This window comes from Vigna unguiculata, chromosome 11 (genome assembly GCF_037176805.1).
Source record: "Vigna unguiculata cultivar grain cowpea cultivar isolate G323 ecotype 2 chromosome 11, ASM3717680v1, whole genome shotgun sequence".
In the NCBI taxonomy this organism is placed as follows: Eukaryota; Viridiplantae; Streptophyta; class Magnoliopsida; order Fabales; family Fabaceae; genus Vigna; species Vigna unguiculata.
The window spans coordinates 30,438,480-30,463,853 of record NC_140802.1 but is presented as its reverse complement, the minus strand read 5'-3'; the positions used below and the strand labels follow the sequence as shown (position 1 = coordinate 30,463,853).

The 25,374-nt window shown below is 34.3% G+C and overlaps 1 protein-coding gene across 3 annotated transcripts; it reads left to right on the top strand.

Moving 5' to 3' along the window:
• The first annotated feature begins 332 nt into the window (after positions 1-332).
• LOC114168180 (uncharacterized) lies at positions 333-7,499 on the top strand. Of its 3 annotated transcripts, none has more exons than XR_014986211.1 (5): positions 333-555; positions 1,148-2,453; positions 3,192-3,461; positions 4,044-4,209; positions 7,085-7,499. XR_014986211.1 is itself a non-coding variant. In XM_028052918.2 (5 exons), the coding sequence occupies exons 1-5, from the start codon at positions 548-550 to the stop codon at positions 7,202-7,204; spliced, it is 1,860 nt and encodes a 619-aa protein (XP_027908719.2). In that variant the 5' UTR covers positions 360-547; the 3' UTR covers positions 7,205-7,499. The 3 variants fall into 3 exon arrangements, 2 of the variants coding, with proteins under 2 accessions (XP_027908719.2, XP_085524622.1); XM_028052918.2 differs by having other exon boundaries at positions 360-555; positions 4,054-4,209; XM_085668496.1 differs by lacking the exon at positions 333-555 and having other exon boundaries at positions 1,140-2,453; positions 4,054-4,209.
• The last annotated feature ends 17,875 nt before the right edge of the window (positions 7,500-25,374 follow it).

The window sequence follows — 25,374 nt, the reverse complement described above, 5'->3', positions numbered from 1 at the left end:
TTATTTTAGATTATATATTTTAAAATAATATTTTCAAATTTGAGACTACACAATCCAAAAGAATACAATTACTTCATCTTTTACTCGTACACATCTTACAATCCATAAGATTTCAATTCATAAGATTTTGAAATTGTATAATCCAAAAATAACTTAACCATAAAAAACCTAGGTGTGCAAAAACTAAACCCTCGTTATGCTTACACAAACTATCCACCTTCAAGATATTGGTATTTAAGTAGTTATATCAAAATTTTGATCTCAAACTTGCAACAACTCCTTCTAGTTGCTGTAAGAAAGTAAGTACTTGAAAGAAGCCATCAACCTTCATTGTCATTTAAAGAGTGAAGGGTAAAGTAGGAATTTTAAAATTTACATCTCGGTGCAAAAGGAAGTACACCTAAAAGATGTCCCAAGTTGGATCAAACTTTTCCGGTCTCTGAACAAACACATGGCAACGCCACCATACGCCGCTTAAGCCTCACCGTTCGAGGACGAGGATGTTGTGTGAACCGTCGCACCTCACTCTTCAGAAACCCTCGTCACTATGTCAAGGTTCATCACCTTTTACCTTTCAATAACACACTCTCTTTGAAGTTTCAACAATTATATTCTTTCATTTAACGTATAAAATTCGTAATATTCTCTGTAGTGCCACCCCTTCATCTTATCTGTTCCCTTCGAAAGATATCAATGCTCATAGCATGTTCTTGTTTGATGGTTCATTTTGTTTTATTTTACTGTACTTCATTCTTAGTGGTAACACCGTAACTTCAAAGTGGGGTATCTTTCTTTCAGTGGTGCTGTAAGGCACCCTTCTTTTAATACTTGTTTGCATGGATCTATATTGAAAGGTTCCAGAGAAACAGATAAACTCTGCTTTAGAAGTTTCCCCATTTTGGCTGGCTAAAGCTAATTTACTTCGAAATGTAATAATCTTCCTTTTCTTTTAGAATTTTAAAACCTGAAGCTTTCCGAGTTTTGATTGTTCACTTGCTTTATAGATATAATTGTTTTTGCGCAAAGCTTGTGGGGGCATATCCACCGAGAGCTTCAGAGAATTAATCTTGAATATAAGCATATGAATGACTAAGTTATTTTAATTAGTTTGATTATGTGAATAATATCTATGCAATATAATGTGCAGATTTCTTGCTTGTCGAAATGTCAGAAGGTTTACACGTGCTATTCACAAGACAACCTGCTTCGAAGTGTTTCATCCAACGGGGTCCCCTTACCCAAAATACAATTTTTTCTCGCACTATAGACATGTTCACTCAAGACAAACTGTTTTCATGTTATTTAAATCGAAGGTTAACTTTTTTATGAGTAGCAACGCTAGGAACTTGTATACCCTCCCGGCAAATAATGCAAAATACCATCATTGTCAAGTTGTTCGGAACAGGATGTGTTTCCATAAAGGGCCAGCTCTGCCACCAATAGGTCAAATTGCCCGTGTGGTAAGTTTGGCTATGGTCAAATCGAATTTTGTTGTTCATGGTGTGATTGCCTTCATAATAGGAGAGCTTGCTTGGACACAAGGAAAATGGGCAGAAGCAGAATTCTTTCCAACCAGAGATTTGTTTTATGTGCATGCACAAGATGGACGTGTATATTTAACCACAGCTCTCTTTGCCGCCATTGAGGTTTTCATCTTGTTTCTCAGGGCTGTCTATTTGGTGATTTTGTTCTCTCCTTGCATAGCTATGGCTCCTTTTGTTGACTCTTTTGGCACTCAGTTTAGAAAAACATGGATTCATGTTGTTCGTGTTACACTTGAAAAAGCTGGCCCCGCCTTCATCAAGTGGGGTCAATGGGCTGCAACCAGACCTGACCTCTTTCCAAGGGATCTCTGTGATGAACTTGCAGAATTTCAAACGAAAGCACCATCACATAGATTTAGCTATAGCAGAAAATGTATTGAAAATGCATTTGGCCGCAAACTATATCAAATATTTGAAAAGTTTGAGGAGGAACCAGTAGCTTCAGGTAGCATTGCTCAAGTTCATCGAGCTACTCTAAGATACAAATTCCCTGGTCAGCAAATTAAGCCAGTTGATGTAGCAGTGAAGGTCCGACATCCGGGGGTTTCTGAAGCAATTAGGAGGGATTTTGTCCTTATCAATCTTGTTGCCAAAATTTCGTCTTTTGTACCTAATTTAAAATGGCTGAGATTAGACGAAAGCATACAGCAATTTGCTGTCTTTATGATGTCTCAAGTTGATCTTTCGAGGGAAGCCGCCCATCTTAGTCGGTTTATCTATAATTTCCGGAGATGGAAAGATGTTTCATTCCCATTGCCTCTGTATCCCCTCGTGCACCCTTCTGTTTTGGTAGAAACCTTTGAACAGGGTGAAAGTGTTTTGAACTACGTTGACCATCTTGAAGGACATGAACATTTCAAAAGTGCCCTGGCTCATATTGGTACACATGCTCTTTTGAAGATGCTTTTGGTAAAACGTTCGGAATTCCCTTTGCAATTTCTTTCTTTTTCTTTTCCTCAATAACTTCATGACCAATTTTGTTTATCAAATTAAGTTGTTTGTTGATAGTGTTGTTTGATAGTTCGTGAAATTATAGAATGAATGATACTATGTTATAGCGCCTGACATTTAATCTAGTTTGGTATTGTCTGTGTGTGAGAATGTAAAATTTGAAAGAGAGGGTGATTTTTCTACTAGAGAGAAGACGATTATGGCTTCAGGAACAGCTCCATCTATCAGTGACCACAATAGTGCTGGTAACCAATTACCACCATTTAGTTTTACTTTTAGATTACGTTGATCTGATAAGTATAATATGGATATGTTTATCATCAAAATAAAAATAAATGAAGGGGAAGATCAAGAATAAAGGAAGAAAACCTCACTGCAACATTCTGAAACCCCTTGTTGTAATATGCTTGGAATTTTTAAGACTATAGATGAAGTTGTCAAGGAATACATGATGGATTCTTTGAGGATTTTTCTAGAGAAGATTCTTGATCTTCATTTGAATGAATGTTTTGTTGACATTTTTTTTTTCTTTAAGGCGTTTGGGTAAAGGCATTTGAGCATCACAGAGATCCATAATGATTTTCCTTTTTCCTTGCTGTTATATGTTGTATTTGATAAATTATTATCTTACAGATATAGATGGTCATTTGAATGAACTTATGAATTGCCTTCACTTAGATATATCTCTTCTTTCAGATGGATAATTTTATCCACGCAGACATGCATCCTGGAAATATTCTTGTCCGAGAAGGAAAAAGTAAATTGTCACCTGTATCACTCTTGAAGTCAAGGCCTCATGTAATTTTCCTTGATGTGGGCATGATTACTGAGCTTTCGAAGAGGGAAAGAGATTATTTACTGGAATTCTTTAAGGCTGTTGCACTTCAAGATGGACGTGCAGCTGCAGAGTGCACACTTAGATTATCAAAACAACAAAATTGCCCAGATCCAAAATCTTTTGTTGAGGTAAGAAATATTGATTCATGTTTTTCCACATATGATTTACATTAACATCTTGATAACTTGTTACCACATAACCTGATGAATATTGGTTTGTTTTACATTTACATTTGTGACAAATTTAATCCTTCATTTGCCATCCTGTGTCTGAAACAAGGTCATTAGTTCTGATCACCAGTTGCATATTAGAGTCTGTAGTTGATTGATACTTTGAAGTTGTGGACATTTGTGTTTCCCGAAGGTCTAATAAGTAATTAGACTCAGGAGTTCTGAACATCATCAGAAAAAATAGCGTTGCTTAATATCTAACATGTTTCCTTTTTGTGAGGATTGCATAATACTTGGGAAAAATACATGTTAATTGCACTCCTTGTATGAGTCTGCAAATATGTCTCAAACATTTGTTTACACACTGTTTTATGCATAATCTTCAAGAATATGATGGAAGATTGTACTTTTTTAAAAGGTCTATGTATAATCTATTATCTTGCATCTCCTTAATTGTTGTACAGTTGAGTACTGATTTAGTGCTGTTTATACATACTTCAACAGCAGTTTGTACTTGTCTTTTCTGAATAAAATCTTTAGAATTTAACAGGAGGTGGATAAATCATTTAAACTTTGGAGGTCTGCGGAAGGTGAATCTATCCGCACAGCTGATCGCATGGAACAATTGCTTGAGCATGTTAGACGCTGTAAAGTTAATATAGATGGAAATGTTTGTGCTGTGATAGTGACCACATTGGTTCTGGAGGTAAGTTTTGACTCTGAATCAACTATTTTACGAAGTATTCTTGACAACTTCATAAATGAAATGAATGATGAAAACCTGAGTAATATAGATTTTGTGCAGCATTTGGTATATGGTTCAAAATCATCTCACTTATTTTATTGGCTTGTGATATATCAGTGATAAGCATACTTTCCACATTTTAAATAACTGATTATTTAATTTTCTGGAGCATATGGTGGAATATTTGTTTAGAAATACAAAACTTTTCATCATCAGGTGTAAACTATTATTTTGGGTGTCCATCTTTTTGATGTTATGTAATGGAGATGGTCTGTTGATTATTGCTTTAAACATGAGATAGAAGCTTACTTTCTTGCCATTTTAGCATGACATGGTTAGAATGCTTTATGTTTCATAGAATAATTTTTGCATAAAAATCAAAACTGAAACATAAAACTTAAAGAACTGGGCAACTATGTATGTAGGCTAGATAACAAAAGCAGTAGCAGGTTTTCAATTTTGGGATATCACCACAGCCATACGATATTCAGCCCCATGGATCAATTGATGTCACTTGACTCTTAAAGTTAAAGATTCATTAAAGACATTGGTAGTAATAGAAATGAGAATGTTCAGATGGATACCCAATGCTTGAATTAAATCATTTTGTATCGGAGAAAGTGGTCAGGAGGGATCTCACAGTACATACTATCTTTGCAACTTTGGTATTTAATCCAATCAATTGACTTTGGATTGGATAATCCATGTAGCTTACCTCTACTTCATCTATTTAGATTGAAATTACTTTCATTTGATTCTCGTCTTTCATTGAAGCCTCTATAGGCTAGGTTTTTAAGCTCAGGTGTTAACATGTAAACTTTCAAAAGTTTCTGTTTAGGGTGACACAACAAATCGACTTGACCGTTGTTAGAATAATTATTAAATCTATGATGTTAGAGTAATCGTTAAGCCTAAAATAGGAAGTCGTGTGTTGGGAACCTCTTCCAACTGTACCTAGTTTTGTGCCTAGTAGTAGTCTAGGATAGTCTTTTAATTTTTTATCTTCCTATTGTATCAGATCTATATCATTATAAATAGAAGATCATAACAGAGGTCCTTTAAACCCTCCAAAAATATAATTTCTCTGTTTTTAATCTTAAGTTGGTCTCAGAGTGGATTGATCCCGCTCTGCCTGTCTTAAACACCTCTGGCACAGTCTTTGCCTCCACCACCTGTCTTCGGCCACCACCTTTTCTATTTATTCATGTATCATACATTTATTATTAGAAGATACAGCATCTCTATTTATTGTATTAATTTCATTTTCTCAATATAAATAAAACACATGTACTGTCTCTGGAACACATGGTTTCAACTTAATGTGGTTTTGACTTAATCCCTTTCTAAATCTTATAGTTTAACACAAACTATGAACATAAAAGTAGAATTTGGTGAACAAGTTGCTTACATTTTTATTACGAGTATCATTTCCGTCAATTATATTGAAAATATGGAGTTTGTAAAGATATGTGAGATGATTTAGATATATGGAATGGTTATAAACCTCTTATATCTTCGTGAGATCAGGGATAGCTTTTGAAACAAGTAATGACTTGAACCAATGCAATGATTGAAGAATTTAGAGGAGTGGAAGAGATCAGCTGTTCAATAATGTCTAATGGATGAACAATAAGAAAAGATGCTCAATTTGCAAGTTTTCAGCTAATAGCTGTAAAAACACATTATTTCTCTATTCAATAGATACCTATGACATATGAAAAACAAATGAAAAAGGTTTACGAGCCTGAATGAAGATACAACATTTGTGGGAGAGAAACATGTAGTTATTATAGATAGTAACTGCAAATTACAAAAGGAGGATACACTTGATGCAAAAATTATGGATGAAAGTGTATTAGAGATTATGTGCTTCAGACACACTACAAGTTTATATAAACTACCGAATTTAACATCTTTGTATGAAGATTTGATACGATCTTATCCAGGAAAGAGTACGATCGTTTCTGAATTTGAATCCTTAAGAAATACGACATGAATAAATCAGAGAAGAACGCGCAACAATCTAGCAGATTGATAAGTCAAGTGAAAATTCGCCACAAAGATATTAATCTCTGATAAGAACCAGAGACCTAAGCCAAGAACAAAGAGAATCTTTTCTTAAATAATGCAAATGCATATAATATGACTCAAAAGTGTCTACATTAATTTTTGGTACCTCTATATATAGGCACATAAGTTTAAGAAAACCTGAGAATCCTACAAGAAGATCCAAGCCCAAAAATATGAAAATATAAACTAATTTATAAAAGAAAACCCAAAACCCAAAGCCCAAAAAATAGAACATAACTAATGTCAAAAAGAAAATCCAAAGTTTAAAAACATAAACTAATTTACCTAAAAACTATCCTTCAAATGTGCTCCAAGTCATTCTTTATATCTTTTGAATTTCCAATTGCTTGTAGCATTAGGAGCCTTAAATAGATTTGATCTTCCCATTTCTTGCTCATTGCCCTTGTCATATAGGTCCTTTAAATTGTAAAGGTTCATCTTCAAGAAGTTCTTCTTGTTTGGAATCTTAAGATAGTCCTCTCTCAAGATATTTTTGCTGTTGACCATACCATCTTATGTTTCAGCACATTCTCCTTTTAAGAATTTAACAAATCTGAAAAATATGATGATGATGATTTAAAGTAATGTGCATCTATATTGCATGTTAGATCAGATGCTCAATAACAATGGTTAAAGTTTAAACAGTGCAGAGGACTAGGCATGAAGTAGCTCTTATTTACCAGATTATATTATCTTGAAAGTTTAGAGCTCTAAGCTAAAACATGAATTAATTTTTATCTGCATCTTGTTCCTGTCTCCTCCTTAGGGTTGGCAGCGAAGACTTGATCCAGAATATGATGTGCTGAATGCTTTGCAAACACTGTTATTTAAAGCTGACTTGGCAGAGTCTCTATCTGATGCAATTGAGGGATTGGTGGCTCCGTGAGTGAAAGGTGTTATATTTGCCCAAAATTTTAAAATGGTGGAGCGGAAAGAAGTGTTAATGGTAAATTGCTTAGCTACAGCTGATGATCTTCCAATTTTTCAGAGGCTTTTTCTCTTGCTATTCTTTGAGTTTCTAATAAATTGCTGGATTTGGGAACCTGACACTGTGAAGGTTCTTGAAATAATATCTGATTATGATATAACTCATGATGTAGAAATTAACAAGCAGTACAGCTGTGTAAATTTTTTTGGATAAATTAAATAAAATCACAGTCCAAATCATACAAAAAATAAAACTCAATAGTGTAACTGGTTTCAATCAAATTTGTTTACTTAGCCAATTTTGTTTCCAATTATAAAAGGTTACTGATCAAACACTAATTTAAGTTTTAAACAGGTTTCCAAACTAATTCTTAAGTAAAACTGGTTTTGAACCGAGTTTTCTTTGCGCGATCTTCAGTTTTAAAACTAAATTTAATGTGGTTGAACCATTTAAAAAACTTAGTTTTGTAGGATATTTGGAATTCAAAAAGGGTTAAGATAATCCGACTTAAATCCAAATTGGATTTTTTTTTCTTAAAAAAACATTATATTCGCAAGAGTTTTTTAAAACTGATTTATCTAATTTGTGCCAGCAAGGGATGGTAATAGGGTGGAGTAGGGAAAGGTTTGGCTATCCCATCCCCATTTTTGTAAAAAAATTCATCCTCATTTCCATTCTTAAATTTAATGGGTATCAAACTTTTATTTTGTTCCTATCCTCACCGAATAATGGATGTAATAATTTCTTACCCATATTCATATTTGTTTTCTTACTATTTCAATATTAATTTTAATTATTTTTTATAAAATAATAAAAAATTACGGTAAAGAAAACATAATATTATCAAATATTTAATAGTAGGAGGATGATTGTTTCTCCGATATTAAATACTTTGAAATAAATTATAATTGTTTACATTTTATATTAGAATACCAAATAAAATTTCATGAGAACCAAAATATTTATTAAATTTGCAAACATTAGCTGATAAAATTTAAAAATATTTTTAAAAAAATATAAAAGGAAAAAAATATTCAAATTAAAATATATTTTAAATGTTTATTTACTTAAATTTTTTAAATTCTAATGAATCTCTTCTTTATACACTAATGAAACTTATAATACATCACTTGATCAAAATGACAAAAAGAACAAATAATAAATATAATAATAAAATTTTAACATAGATCTTGTATCTTTTGAACTCCAATATATATTAGATGGTGATAAAAAAATTAATGACAATTACATTAAATTTCTATATTGTAGTAAATAAAAGTTATTTATACAATTATGGTGAAAAAGTTACAGTATAATTGATAATGAGTTAGAAAATAAAAAGTAATTAGACAAAATATATCGATATAGTATTCTACATGATGAAAATAAACAACAAATAAAAATATTAGAAAATTAACAAATGTGTGTCTTATAAAAAAATTATAGAGACTATTGAAAGAAATTGTTAGATGTGTGTAAGCCATGAGAGAAAGAAGAAAGGATGCGTACAAAAAACGCACCAGAAAAGTTTGGGTGAAAAACAACTCAAAGAGAGCTTGCTTATTGATTTATTAGAACCTTTTTTTCAATATATAGAGTACAATGTCCCATCATATAGAGGGAAAAGTAAAAACCAAATAAAATAGAATATTTGCAAAACCCTTTTGACTCCCCTGTTTATAGCCTTAACATCCTATTTTCTCAACATCGCATCCACCCTTTTTAAACCATATGTCTTACTAGTCACTCCGACCTTTGTCAATACTCCTCTCGAACATTCTAAGGACTCTTTTCACACTTGGAAAACTTGCCGCTAAACCTTGATGATACCGCTAACCTATTTGAAATTTCTTACCTTCATCATGTTTCCACCCCTTAAAACCATAGGCCAAAAAGTCTATCCTCCCTTATCCAACGTTTACCCTTGAACAGTCTATCCTCCCACTTCCTCTCCTTTAAGATTCACCAAACTCGCAGTCATCCTTGTCATTATATTTATTATAAGCCATTACTTCTCCAACATCTCCCCCACTTCCGTATTTACTTCAAATTCTCAGTAGGAACCATCCAATTAGAAATTATTGGCACAAGTCCTCCTTCAGACACCAATGCAAAAGTGAACTCCACCATACCAAGGTTAAAATTCTAATACTTGCTTCAGAATACGTCTACAAACTCTTCTGCTACCGGGATCCTTTGCGTCTATTATTCACTTTTCTTTATCAGATGACTCTGATTCACGTGACACTCTGCCCCCACTATTTAGTTTGATTCATGCTTCATACGCAATCACTGACTTATCTCTTTTAAATCAAAGAACACCACCTTGTTGGTCATCTCAGCTCATCAGAATGAGATTGAGAAAATAACCAATTCACCCTTGAGACTATGTCCCAACCTTGCAAAGGAAACAATTCAAATTGGGTTTGAATTTAAACGTTTTGATCACCACGAAGGCACCACACACCCGAGCGAATCTTCACTTGGTCGCTACTGTAACAAAAACCACCTCCTCAAACTCAGGTCCTTCTTGCAGACAACCATGACTCCTATACCATACTGGCGACATCAAAGAGTGTACGACCCTAAGCGAAGCCAAAACCTATAATCCAATCACCACCTTTGTAACATGTATCTTTTAAATTAGATCACCTGTGCTGGCCACTTTAGTGCCAATCCTCACAAACACTCTCATAGCTACTCAAAAACTTTTGTTTTCCTTTCCCCTTTCCTCGTGTTGTGACATTACTAATTGTCCTTCCCTACAAGAATAAACTTAACTATGTGTTTCTCCTTCTGATGCTTGAGATCGTCCATCTCATATCCAATGTCAATCCTTCCTCTTTTGTGGGCCACTTTACTTAGAACATCCCTTCTCCTCCTAACTTGGGTAACTACTACTGCTGAGAAGACTCGACTACTCCTTTCGAAATTGATCTGGTATATAACTCTTAATATACTCCCTTCTCCTATAACATCATCACACTTGGCTTATCTTCAAAGCTCTGCCTCCCATAAGCTTCCATCTTCACGTATGCTTTCCATATACAGTTTAAGGCCTCCACCCTCAACCTCAAACCTCCCACACTGTTACCCTTTGAACCTTAGACATTGTCAAGGTGTAAAATCAAGTTGATTTCTCAAACCTTGCCACATGAGCACGTACCGATATCTTCTCATATACTAATCTCTGAGCTCAACTCTTCTTCTAAAACTTGTGGTGTACGATCTTAGAACTTGATCTTGTACCTCTCTCTCAGCCCAAAGCGTTGCTTCTTAACTTTCAACATCATTTCTCAGCCCTCTAAACCAATACTCAACTTTCATCATCTATCAATATATAATCTTCTACATCTTCGCACCTTTGAGACAAGATATTTCCTCCTAGGCCCACCAATCTTGGTAAGGGTGAGTAGGTCAAGTTTCCCTCATCGCTACAAACACGAGACATAAAACACAGAGGCGTAATAGGACAAACTAGAACATATAAAGCAACACTCCATCATCTAAAAACAGCCAAACCTTTCGTCTATCACCCTTCCATCCCCAAACCATTAAAATTAAGAAAGGAAAAACAACCTTTGATCTAGTAATGAGTGTGCACCCTCATCACTTTATCAACACGTTTTTTGTTCTTAAAACTTTTGGTTTCACTAACAACCTCGACTAGACTTGGCAACTTACGCCCGTGAGGCATGACAAACCCATAATCTCAGGTCATCCTAAGGACGAACTGCTCTGATACCATTAATGTAACACCATTTAAATAATAATATAATTAAATAAAATCTTACACCGGAAAATATAAAGAGCCAAGTTGCGGAGTATAAAGTCACTCCTTACAATTATCCAAGATACTTAAAAGGAAGTACTAAGGCTCACTACAATGCCTATAACCCAAAAGGAGTAAAAGATAGACAATATTCGAAATAAAGTCCTAGGAGCAATACAACACACGGGCCTTAGCCCTAAAAGAAAACTCAAATCAGCGAGATCCAACCCGGATAGACTATGCAGCGGAATCACCATTTCCCTGTTGACCACGGGGAGTTCTCACATCTGCTCACATCAATAAATTGATGATCATCGCAAAAGGAGAAGAACCACATAGAAGACAACCAAACAAGCAAACATGGTAAGCTAGAGTAGAAAAGTTTATCAAGCAGTCACATGCTATTACACAATCCAAAATAGTATTCATCAACCAATCATGTTATGACTTCTCAAGCAATACACTAGACTCAGACTCGACTCATCCGGATTACATATAATCAGGTTGGATTCAGCGGATGCTTGCACTTGTGGTGGATTATCCTACTCACCCCCGAGCAAGTGTTACAATGTTTCAATCCCCCCCACACAAGATTAGCCCTTAATGAGTTTCAGGCCTCCTGCTACTCTCACCATGAGAGTCAGTCCGCTCTAAGTGAGACTAACTGACTCCTTAGAATGTCAGGATGCAACCTTACCTTGAATCCTTACCAAATTATATAGATGGGGCACCACCATGGACTCCCACTAACAGGGGACATGGAATTACGTCCCGACCACTAAAGCACTACCAGGAAGTCTCACCTAGAGACTCGTGGATTTACGTACTGACAACATACCAATCACATTCCAAACAAAAAAATAATATTGATCATGCATTTAACACCTCACGCCATCCTTTGTAACCCATCATCATTCATATTTCATGTTGATTTCATACCATTCCATTCTTCCCAATTCGGGGATATAGAACTTCACCTCATACCAATACCATGCCATCAATGTAACATTATTGTTCATACCGAATTCATGACCACATATATAACCACCCATTTCATTGAAATCACATGCCAAGATTTATCCAAGTTCATCATTCACAATCCATGAATCACATCACTCATGCAAATTCATTCATCTTATACTTTATAAATGCATACCAAGACATACATATATCACAAAATAGTATTCATCCCAAATAAATGAGTGCCAACATTTAAGTACCTTCAATTCCATACAATCAAGCACAACTTACAACCATAATTCTTACACCAAAATTTCTAAGAAAATTTATTATCACAAAACAAAAATCCTTACAGTAATGCGTGACACATTTCTCAAGCTACAGACATCTAATCGACGATCCAACCGGTCAAACCATAAAATAGATTGTTATGAACCAAATGTCAAAATTTGAGCTCAATCCAACGGTTAATGAGTCGGAAAAGTCAATTTTACTAAAACTGCACATATCAAAAAAATACACAGTCGCCCAACGACCAAAGGCACTCGCCCAGCGACTGTGCGACGCATCCATAATACGAGAAATAATGTCAAATATCACAGTTTCATGAACATTTGAACCCTTAACTCAGAAATATACCAAAAACTAACGTTTCCCCCAATCTCTTCTTATATTTCACAAAACATTATTCGTATAAAATAGAAATAACGTGAAACCCTAGCTTCCCTTACCTGGAAAGGGTTTAGCAGAGGATTCTGACACCACAGTAGTGAGTACAGCAGCTCCAAGAACAATTTAGGGAGTTGGAAAATAGTGGAACCATTCAAAATGGGTTACCAAGGTGAACCCTAGTTAGACTCAAGACATGGGGGAAATTACTTACGTGAGCAGAAACAATGGAGTTGCGTGAGCTCGAAGAGGGAAATGTCCAAACCCTAGCAGAGCTTCTGTTAGAAGGGAAAGAGGGTAAGAGCACTGTCTTTGCAAAGTGTGACAGAATGAGAGGGGTTAGGCTGCGTTAGGGGCTTTGGACACCCTATGGGCCAGCCCTAGGCCCAACTAATTTCGGGTAGCCTTTTTAAATTAGGGTAGAAATAAAAAGCGGGTTTTACAGAATTAACCCCTTTTTCTTCTTGCCTATGGATAAAGAAGGAGTTCAACATCAATTGTGCCTTGTTAAGAGAGGTTCTGAGTCATTGGTGGCGTGATTAAGTTTGACACTTGAATAATAAAAGTTAACTCACACAAAAGTCATAAGGAATAACGATTATAAATTGTCCATATTATTTTCAAGTTTTTGCATATGAAAAACTCCCAGATTAAGTGCAAAGTTGTGTTATGATAATTGTCAACTTGAAGTTTTCTGCATAATATTGTTTTCCCTCACCCACATAGAAGTAGTAGGCCTTAAGTTTTTAGAATTTAACATGTTCTTTTGGTGGATGAGTTGGGTTGGTATAACATGAACCCATTTAAGTAGGTACTAGTGTTAGAAGTCATTCCGGACTTAAGTGCGAACCCATGTGTCCTCTGCTGCTAACTTGTGTTATATGATTTCAACAAAATTATTTAACACTTATTGGCTTCGATGATAAGTATCCTGTTTGGTGGCGTGAGTAAATTATCGACTTCATTAAAAAGGTTAACTCACACCAATTGATAAGGAATAATGTTTATATGTTTTGGAGATTGTTTTAAAGTTATTGTATATGAAAAACTTCCAATTTAAGTGCAAAGCTGTGTTAGCATAAATGTCAACCTGAACTTTTCTACATAATATTGTTTTCCCTAACCCACATACAAGTAGTAGGCCTTAAGTTTATTGAATTTAACATGTTTTATTGGTGGATGAGGTGGGTTGGTATAACATCAACTCATTTTAGTAGGTGATGGTGTCACAAGTGATCATGTATTTAAGTGCGAACCTAGGTGTCCCCTTCTATTAAGCTTCGTTATATGATTTGAACAAAATCTTTCCACTTTTTCGCTTGGATGATAAGTACCCGCTTGGTGGCATGATTAAATTTGACACTTGAGTAATAAAAGTTAACTCACACAAAGTCATAAGGAATAACAATTATAAATTGTCCACATTATTTTCAAGTTTTTGCATATGAAAAACTCCCAGATTAAGTGCAAAGCTGTGTTATGATAACTGCCAACCTGAAGTTTTCTGCATAATATTGTTTTCCCTCACCCACATTGAAGTAGTAGGCCTTAAGTTTTTAGTATTTAACATGTTCTCTTGGTGGATGAGTTGGGTTGGTATAACATGAACCCATTTCAGTAGGTGCTGGTCTCAGAAGTCATTTCGGATTTAAGTGTGAACCCATGTGTCCTCTTCTGCTAACTTGTGTTATATGATTTCAACAAACTTGTTTAACACTTATTGGCTTCGATGATAAGTATCTTGTTTGGTGGCGTGAGTAAATTATCGACTTCATTAAAAAGGTTAACTCACAACAATTGATAAGGAATAATGTTTATATGTTTTGGAGATTGTTTTAAATTTATTGCATATGAAAAACTTCTAGTTTATGTGCAAAGCAGTGCTAGCATAAATGCCAACCTGAACTTTTCTGCATAATATTGTTTTCCCCCATACACATACAAGTATTAGCTCTTAAGTTTTGGGAATTGAACATGTTTTTTTCGTCGATGAGGTGGGTTGGTATAACATGCACCCATTTCAGTAGGTGCTTTTGTCAAAAGTGATCCAAAATGTAAGTACCAACCCAGTAGACCATTTCTGCCAACCCGCCTTATATGATTTGAACAAAATTGTTTAACACTTCTTTGCTTGGATGATAAGTATCCCGTTTGGAGGCGTGACTAAATTATAGACTTCATTAAAATGGTTCAGTCACAGCAGATCATAAAGAATAATATTTATATGTTTTGGAGTTTGTTTTAAACTTATTGCATATGAAAAAGTTGTAGTTTTAGTGCAAAGCTGTGTTATCGTAACTACCAACCTGAACTTGTTTGCGAAGCAAAATTTAGGTCCACACACCATTGACAACCTAACTGCCAACGAACATGAAATGTTTACCACAACCACAGTATAAGCAATCACATAACTAAATAATCGGTCCTTACATTCCATACATTGCAGAGAAATTAAAAATCAAAAAACAGATAATGTTTTGCAGAAGTTCACGTTTCACCTAATAAAACTAAACTTAACATTCAGTTCACCTTGACATCCAAAACCATAATATATAAAGGGTAATATTTATATTGCCCCTATGGTTGTGACTTTGATGATTGCTCTGCCTAAGTGTTCTTGAATTTCTTGAAAGGATCAACTAGTTTAATCCTCATCAATGCTGATGTAGGTCATTTTCTCATCTTCACTATTATCCTCTACTGTCTCCATAAGGATTTGGTCCAGATGTTCCATATTTGGATCCACATTCATTTCCACATTCCCAACCTACCTAAACTCATTCAAATAAAATTCATTTATGCTCAAGTATTAAAGCAAATACTAGCTCTATTGTGCAAACAATTTAAATATTAATTTCCAACTCATTACTACGAAGTGGACAATGTGTGTGCAAAAGTAATACCTTGGCTTAGCACTTATATGTTAACAAGTTAGCATAAATTTTCAACAATCACTTTGCTTACCTTTTTATGAATGTAGACCACAGCAGGACCAAAAACACCAATGCTGCTCACCAATCTGCTTTTCAACAACATTGTTTTAAAAAAAAACCCAAACTTTATCATATATTAACCAAAAACAAAAACAAAAGTCACTCCTTTCCACAAACATCAACGAAGACAAAAAATTTCTTACAGTGGGTTAACCCAAAACTTTGTGTGTTCCACTAAAAGGGAAAGGGAAAAGGGAAATGACGAACCCACTACCAAAATATCTTCCAAAACGGAGGAACAACAAACTTCCACAATGAAGGAAGAAGAAAACAACGGGCATGGACGAAGAAAAAATTACAGGGCTGACGAACAATACACTTCGGAGATGGAGGACGAAAAAAGAGTGGGCAAGGAAGAAAACCAAACTTGGAGATGGAGAAACCACGAACTGCTCACCACCACTTCTTGAACCACTTCCATTGCGCTCTCTATAACTCCTCTCTAGATTCTCCCACTTGCTTTTCTCACTGTCTTGTCTCAGTTGTTAACTCCTCTCTCGCTTTTGTCATTTCTGTAACTCCTTCAATCACCGCTTCTCTCTCGTACTCAACCATGCCTTACATAGAATTTAAAAAATAAAATAAAATACTCTCTCACTACCACGTCAGGTAGTGAGAGAAGTTATTAAAAATAGGTTGTTAACATATCATTTTCCTTTTCCCATTGATCACATTGTTGCAGCCTTTGGGTGTTTTTCTTTCCAAATTATGATTTAAGTGGTTGGTAAGGGATTGGGTGTTAGGAATCCAAGTGTGAGTCTAAGTCCCACATTGACCAGAATTGAGAAAGTAGAGCACCATATAAGGATCAAGGCCCATAAACCCATTGCCTTAAGGTTTTGGGTTGAGAGTGGTGTCAGTGTCTTATGTGGTTAGGCTCAGATCTCATTGGTGCTATTCTCCCCAATGAAACCCCCTATGTAAAACCTGACAAGTGGTATCAGAGCCGATGGTTAATATCGGCTCACACGAGTGCAGTCTGGTCCTAGTATTGAAAGTCTTCTTGGAAAAGGTCCCAGGTAAGTGTTCCAGGTAAAGCGTGTCCCGTTAAGAATAACGACGGTACAGAAAAGGGCAGAAAAGGAGTACTCGTGGTTGGGAATGCTTCCGCTGGAGGGGAGTGTACCAATGTGGTTGAAGGGACTCACCCTTGAGGGGGAGATTGTTAGGAATCCAAGTGTGAGTCTAAGTCCCACATTGACCAAAAATGAGAAAGTAGAGCACTATATAAAGATAAAGACCCATAAACCCATTGCCTTAAGGTTTTGGGTTGAGAGTGGTGTCAGTGTCTTATGTGGTTAGGCTCAGATCTCATTGGTCTTGTTCTCCCCAGTAAACCCCTTCTTTAAACCCTGACAAGTGGTATCAGAGCCGATGGTTAAAAACCGGCTCAGACGAGTGCAGTATGGTCCCAGTAGACAGTGTGGGTTAGGTAAAGCGTGTCCCGTTAAGAATAACGGCGGTACATAAAAAGGGCAGAGACGAGTGCAGTATGGTCCTAGTATCGAAAGTCTTCCTGACAGTGTGGGTCAGGTAAAGCGTGTCCCGTTAAGAATAATGGCGGTACAGAAGAGGGCAGAAAAGGAGTACTCGTGGTTGGGAATGCTTTCGCTGGAGGGGAAGTGTACCAATGTGGTTGAAGGGACTCACCCTTGAGGGGGAGATTGTTAGAAATCCAAGTGAGTCTAAGTCCCACATTGACCAGAAATGAGAAAGTGGAGCACTATATAAGAATAAAGACCCATAAACCCATTGCCTTAAGGTTTTGGGTTGAGAGTAGTGTCAGTGTCTTATGTGGTTAGGCTCATATCTCATTGGTGTTGTGGTCTCCAGTGATACCCCCTCTGTAAACCTAACAAGTGGTATCAGAGCCGATGGTTGATACCGACTCAGACGAATGCAGTACCAGTATGGTCCTAGTATCGAAAGTCTTCCTGATAGTGTGGGTTAGGTAAGCGTGTCTCGTTAAGAAAAGAACAGCGGTACGGAAAAGGGCAGAAAAGGAGTACTCGTGGTTGGGCAGCTTCCGTTGGAGGGGAGTGTACCAATGTGGTTGAAGGGACTCACCCTTGAGGGGAAGATTGTTAGGAATCCAAGTGTGAGTCTAAGTCCCACATTGACCAGAATTGAGAAAGTAGAGCACCATATAAGGATCAAGGCTCATAAACCCATTGCCTTAAGGTTTTGGGTTGAGAGTGGTGTCAGTGTCTTATGTGGTTAGGCTCAGATCTCATTGGTGTTGTTCTCCCCAGTGATACCCCCTCTGTAATCCTAACATTGGGCCCACATGCAATGAGTTTCATTCTTTACATTTTGAGTATATTTTTCACGTGTTTCTCTACCATGGTATTAAGTGGATATTGTAAATAGCACTCAAGGGAGGTGTTATAATTTGGTTGGAGACTTGTGTGTTATTTTGGCTTTTTTTGTTTTGTTTCATTATTTCAAGTTGTGTTGTACGGGAGGGGTCCATGGGTTGCATGAAAGATTGAATAACATATAGAATTGTGGGCGACACTTAGTGTTGGCCTTTAGTTATTTTATCTTAGGAATTGAGGGCACAATAGTTTTGATTGGGACAACCATGCATGATATTTTTCTTTGTTGTGTTTTGTGGCCATGGGTTTTACATGCCATGCACCAGGGTCTTTCAAGTTTAGCTATTCTCTTTTGTGATACTCATTCTTAGATACAATATGTGATTCTTCTAGGAAAATTATTGTAAAGTATGTTGTCATGTAATGTTTTGGTTATAGTTAGGCTAGGGATCCTTGGTTCTCATGCCTTGTGTGTTGAAGGTGCATACCATTGGTGTAACATCCCTTAGGAATATTACGAATTTTTAATAAATAAAATAGGAAAGAAAATTAAATATCTCATTTAATATAATACCATTTCCCAAAAACACGAGAAATTTCAAACTTTAATATACATGTAATAAAAACAAGAGTCCATAATTTATAAAACTGAAATATTATTCAAATGGCTCCTAAAAGGTTACATAATTATCTCAAAACCATAATAATAAACATATATACAAAATCCCATGCTATCCCTCGCTCCGAGTCTAAGCATCACCTAGCTCACCTGTCAAATCATCTACTCTCGGATAACGAGTTATCCGATCATCCCACACATACACAGAGAAAGGGTGAGCTATGCATAATATATAAAAGATACGTGAAATAAATTTATCATTCATCCCAAAAATAACATGAATAATTATTCCATTGTTTTCAAATTACCCAACCATGGTCTCATATTCCTTCACGAGTCCTATACATGAACTAGGTCTTGGGACTTCACTGTGCTTCCACGAAACTAACCCATTCGTGGTCCAACCCTATGAGCCTATCCCGCTCATAGTCCTGCCCTACAGACTTCTCGTCTGTAGTAAATCATCCAAGCCTTCTCGACTTGGACCCTGACACGCACGCAATCACTATACTATGGACTCCTCGCCTAATAGTAGTTGACGAGAACATAACAATTCCTTGCCCATCGTGCGCTCGACACATGTAATCACCATACTAAGGACTTCTCGCCCATTAGTAGTCGACGAGAACTCAACCAGTTCCATGCCCATCATGTGTCCAACCATCAAGCACATCCCAGACCCCCTATTAGACTTAGTCCTTCAAGTCCAAACAGTGCACAAACACATGACTCCGTGCCATTCTTGCTTAAGCCGTATCAATTCGCCCAAGCTAAAGTCTCGGTCTCGCTTAGGCTAGCCCACCTCGCCTGAGCGAGCATGTAACAGTGGCTGTACCTCGTCATCTCGCTTAGGCGAGCTCTTCTCGCTTCAGCGAGACCTCAAGTCGCCCAACATACAAAGATCCTCGCCTGGACGAGAATTGTATCAACAAATTCCCCAAGTCTCATCGCGACCTCGCTTAGGCGAGCTTACCCGTCGCTCAAGCTTGTCCAAGGTCGCCTAGGCGAGTAACGCGAACTAGAACCAAAAACGAGACTCTACAACTCTCGCTTAGGCGAGATGGAGTCGCTTGGGCGAGACTTGCAGGGTTTCAAGTCTGTTCACGCGCACCATTCACTCTAAACAATGCCAAACATACCAAAACACATTCCTATTCTTACCAAATCAATTTACACACATTGTAATAACATATAGGCACAATATAGACTCCATAAAATTCCCAAGCTTACAATACCAATTCCACACTCATACATATTATGAAAATTAATAATAAAACAACAACACATAATTGGCATACATAGGACTTGAACCCAAGTCCTCTCACACAAACTAAGTACTCTCAACCACTTAAGCTAGTACTTTTTCACGTCACATCAAACAATAATTAATGCCATAAAGGCTCTTTCTACTCGCATTTATTAATTAATTAATTAATTAATTAATTTCACGGGTCTTACAATTGGGATTAAAGATTGGATATTTTCCTTAAGATTATAATCCTTATATTGTGTATATTGAGAGTGTGATTGTGATTATAATGCTTAAGTCTTGTACTGGGATGTGATTTATTGAAAAGTATTATTTTACTAAGAATCATTTTACATCATTGTTTATGGTTAGCTTACCCCTATTTGGTTGTTTTGTGTGTTTGTTGTGTGTGTGATGATCGTATGACATATGTGTTATACATGAGCAGTTGATAATGTAGATGATTCTGGCAAGAAGTAGATCGTTGAGAGGATGGGATGAACTCAGGAGTTTATTATAATTTTTTAGTTGATTTTAATCAAACAGTGAAGACTATGAAAATTTCTTTTCTTTTCTAGTATTTAATTGGAACTTTTTTGTTTTTATATTACTATTATCAATGGAAGTTTTGGACTACCTATTTACATTTAAATTATAAGGTGTTTTTTAAGTGCCTTTTTATGATATAATCATTTTACTTTTTATGATATTTTGGGTATAATCTCTACACAATTAATGTCCAAAAAAATAGTTATCAATATGCTTGTATATTTTTTATTAGATAAATAATTTTTATATTATAAAATTATTTGAATTCAAAAAATAGTTATTGTACGTACTCGACTCAACAAATATACTAAGTAGCATGGCCCTCTGAAAAAGGTTATTCAACATTATTGACCTGAAGAGTTTGAAATATATTTTGGGATATATTTGTTAGTGCAAATATTCATATATTAATAATAGATGTGACTAAATCTTGTTAGTTTGATTATGTCATGATATTTCTTAATACACCGAATATTTGGTATATCGGGTAAGGTATCACATTATTGTTATTTTTCCGCTAATTATCATATATATAAGGTAAGTTGTTATATTTTTTGATATTATTTGATATTATCTTTGATATTATCAGTTTTTCCAACAAACCTCATAGGGCTTAGAAACCCTATAAATACACATAGTATTTCATTAGGAAATATACAAACTTTGATACTGATTCTCTCTCACTCTAAAAGATCCTATCTTTCTTACTAACCTGAGTGTTGGAAAATCTTTTGCGTAAGAACATTTGGCACCCATCATGGGCCCTAGGTAACACATTTTCCTACCTCCACATTTTATATGATCCTCATACATAATCATGATCATGTGATGAGGTTGCTTTCACATGACAATATATTGGTATTTAAATTATAATCATAATTTTGAACACATTGTGATGAGGTTGCTTTTAAAGATTATTTGGTTTCTTACTAGAATCAAGTTGAAAGGTTCTTATGTACATATAATAAGTCATTTATTTTATTAATATATCTGAAATCTTTTGTTTAATGTCCAAATGAATCTAATTACTTATCAAAATTGAAAAGACAACAACACTAGTGCTATCGTAACCAGGGTCACGATGGGACGACAAAAATAATTTTAAAATACAGAGGAGTTGCCACCATAGTTTATTAAGGAAAACTATAGAAAAACCATAAAAAGAATAGCCTTCGAAACCAAGTTTGGGTTCGGGAGTCGGTTACGTGTGGGGAAGGTATTAGCACCCCACAACATCCGTCCAAAGATGATTCCCTTTAATCAAGTGTGCAAAATTGATTTAATTTTTAAAATATTGGTTATCCCCCAAAAATCAAACAGACAAAAAAATACAAAATGACAAGGAAAATATTGTTGAAAATTTATCTAAGTTGGGCCTAACAAGGATTGACCTTGCTCCAACGTATCTCCATTCACAATGGAGAATCAGGGTTACATAGTTCTATAAAATATTATTTGGAAAATGATCCTTGAAAACATTTTAAATTTTTGGGAGGTGAACCCGACATTGACTTGGCCTCACTCCTACGTATTTCCATTCAAAATGGAAAATTAGTGATCACGTAGTTCTAAATAAAAAACTATTTAGAAAATATGGTAGCGTTTGTAAACTTGAATTGTTTTAGAGAGGTTTTGTATAGTTTAAAAAAAGAAATTATCAAGCAAATCCGAGACCAACATGATAATTAAAAAGTATAAAAAATAATGATTATCAAGCGAGTCCGAGACTTGACATGATAATTAAAGTTATGAAAATAATGATTATCAAGCGAGTCTGGGACTCAACATGATAAAGACTCGCTTGACAATTAAAGTTATGAAAAATAATGATAGATTATCAAGTAAGTCTGAGACTCAACATGATAATTAAAGTTATGAAAAATAATGATTATCGAACGAGTTTAGGACTCGACAAGATAATTAAATTTGTAAAAAATAATAATTATCAAGCAAGTCTGGAACTCGACATGATAATTAAAGTTATGAAAAATAATGATTATCAAGCGAGTCTAGGACTCGGCATAATAATTAATGTTGTTAAAATTTGACTATCAATCAAGCCTGGGACTCAACATAATAATCATTGGAATGGTTTTGAAAATTTTAAATTATCAAGTGAGTCTAAGACTCATAATAAAAGAAGAACTAAAATCATTATGGAAGATCCGCTTAGCATAAGAAAACATGCAACAAATACTACGATGCACACGCATATAATGTTGTGGATTAGTAATATAAATGTCCATGCTACTAATATAAATTCCAACAAATGCAACAACATGGACACGCCCCTCCTAAAGTCAAATCAAAATGCAAAATGGCAACGGTGCTACGTAGAAAAGAAACGAAACTCACAGGATTTAGCTTCAAATGTCATTATTTGAACCAATTTTATATTTGTCTTACTAAAAGATGCCCACATTCAAGTAGAAAAGTATTAAAAAACATGTTAACCTCGCATAAGCCATTGTTGACACGTAAATGGGCAAGGAAAAAGGCAATGTAGTGCGGGTCCCATTAGTTTCATTGACAATACTTAAACCAAAAGGCAAATCAACCATCCAGTACTAGCTTTGAACAATCCAAACCAAATGAAACACTTCAAAATGAGGTGCATCTAAGAAAAGACGTGTGATAGCAACTAGGGATGGCAAGAGGACGGGACGGGGACGAGTTTCGCTATCTCATACCCATTCCCGCATAAAAAATTCATCCTCATCCTCATACCCAAATCTAATGGGTATCAAACTTTTGTCCTATCTCGTACCCGTGTTCTAACTACTTCAATATTAATTTTTATAAAAGAAAAAAAATTATGGTAAAGAAAACATAATATTATCAAATATTCAATATTAGGAGGATGATTGTTTCTTTCATATCAAATACTTTGAAATAAATTATAATTGTCTACATTTTAGATTAGAATACCAAATAAAATTTCATGAGAACCAAAACATTTATTAAATTTGCAAACTACAACATTTGATGAACTTAGTTGATAAAATTAAAAAATATTTCAAAAAAATATAAAAGGAAAACAAATATTCAAATTAATATATATTTTAAATGTTTGTTTACTTCAATTTTTTAAATTCTAATGAATCTCTTTTTTATACACTAATAAAAGTTATGATACATCACTTGATCAAAATGACACAAAAAACAAATAATAAACATAATAATAAAATTTTAATATAGATTTTGTATCCTTTGAACTTCAATATATGTTGGATAGTGACAAAAAAATATTAATAGCAATTACATTAAATTTTTATATTGTAGTAAATAAAAGTTATTTATACAATTAAAGTGAAAAAAATTACAGTATGATTAATAATGAGTTATAAAATAACAAATAATTAGATAGAATATATCGAAATATTATTCTACATGATGAAAATAAACAATAAATAAAAATATTAAAAAACTAACAAATATGTGTTTTAGAAATAATTTGAGAGACTATTGAAAGAAATCGCATAAAGGAAATCAAATGTATAATTAAGGTATGATAAGATGAAAAATACCTTAAAGAACTAATTATTAAATTATGTTTGAAGTGGTTAAAATTAAATAGAAATATCATTAGTGACCAAAAAATTTGTCATTAAATTACAAATAAATTAGTAATTAAATTGGTCACTAAATCAAGTACTGATTCAATCATTGAATCGGTCACTAATTTAGTCATTGATTCAGATAATAAATCAACTACTACCACCAATGACGAAAAAATAGTGACTGATATGAGTTAGTGACTAAATCAGTTACCATTTCATGTTTTTTCATGTTTTTCTTGTAGTGAATTATCATATACTATTCCTAAATATCATTATATATATATATATATATATATATATATATATAATTTTAACCACTTCAAACATAATTTAAAGTGAAAAAATTACAGTATGATTAATAATGAGTTATAAAATAAAAAATAATTAGATAGAATATATCGAAATATTATTCTACATGATGAAAATAAAAACAATAAATAAAAATATTAAAAAACTAACAAATGTGTGTTTTAGAAATAATTTGAGAGACTATCGAAAAAAATCACACAAAGGAAATCAAATGTATAATTAAGGTATGATAAGATGAAAAATATCTTAGAAAACTAAGAAAACTTTTCAAATATCAACATATATACTCAATGGTTGAAAAATAACGAAAATTATTTTAATGAAACAAAAGAGTTCTTCAAATTAAACAAAAATTAATAATAATAATAATAATAATAATAATAATAATAATAATAATAATAATAATAATAATAAGTGAAGAATTTTTTTTATATTACCTTAAATTGAGAGTATAAACATTCTCATTTGAAAGGAAAATTTATAATAAATAAAAATATTAAAAAATAATAGAAATATTCAAATGTGAGGCATAAATTTTTTTTTTTAATTAACATACATCATTTTAACATAATTACATAAAGGTTATGATAAGATAAAAATATATTGGAGATGAGAATGAGTTTCATGACAAACCAAATAATTAAAAGAAATAAAAATAGAAATATATATATATATATATATATATATATATATATATATAGGTTACTTGATTAATTGTGAATATTTTAATAATTTAAACGAGAATGGAGATATGGCGGGGACGGGTATTATGGTGGGTATATGTACATCCCCATACTCATCCCCATACCCAACTGAAAAAGTCGGGGATTCCCCATACCCATACCCATACCCAGTTAATGTGGGGATTCCCCGTCAAAACGGGGACGGGTTTGGGCAATACCCACGGTGACGGGTTTATTTGCCATCTCTAATAGCAACATAATATTATGGTAAAACCTCATTAATGCCCCCACGAGAATAGCTTTTAAGAATAGGGAACATAAACTTTTCACGATATTTGACATGATAATTAATATTATAAAAATAATAATTATCAAGTAACTCTAGGACTCAACATGATAATTAAAACTATGAAAATAAAAATTAATCAAGCGAGTCCGGGACTCGAC

Bases quoted from the DNA above. Each gene is read 5' to 3' on its own strand.
- LOC114168180 (XM_028052918.2), top strand. The intron at 3,462-4,053 runs GTAAGAAATATT...AGAATTTAACAG, and splicing joins ATCCAAAATCTTTTGTTGAG to GAGGTGGATAAATCATTTAA. The intron at 4,210-7,084 runs GTAAGTTTTGAC...TCTCCTCCTTAG, and splicing joins TGACCACATTGGTTCTGGAG to GGTTGGCAGCGAAGACTTGA.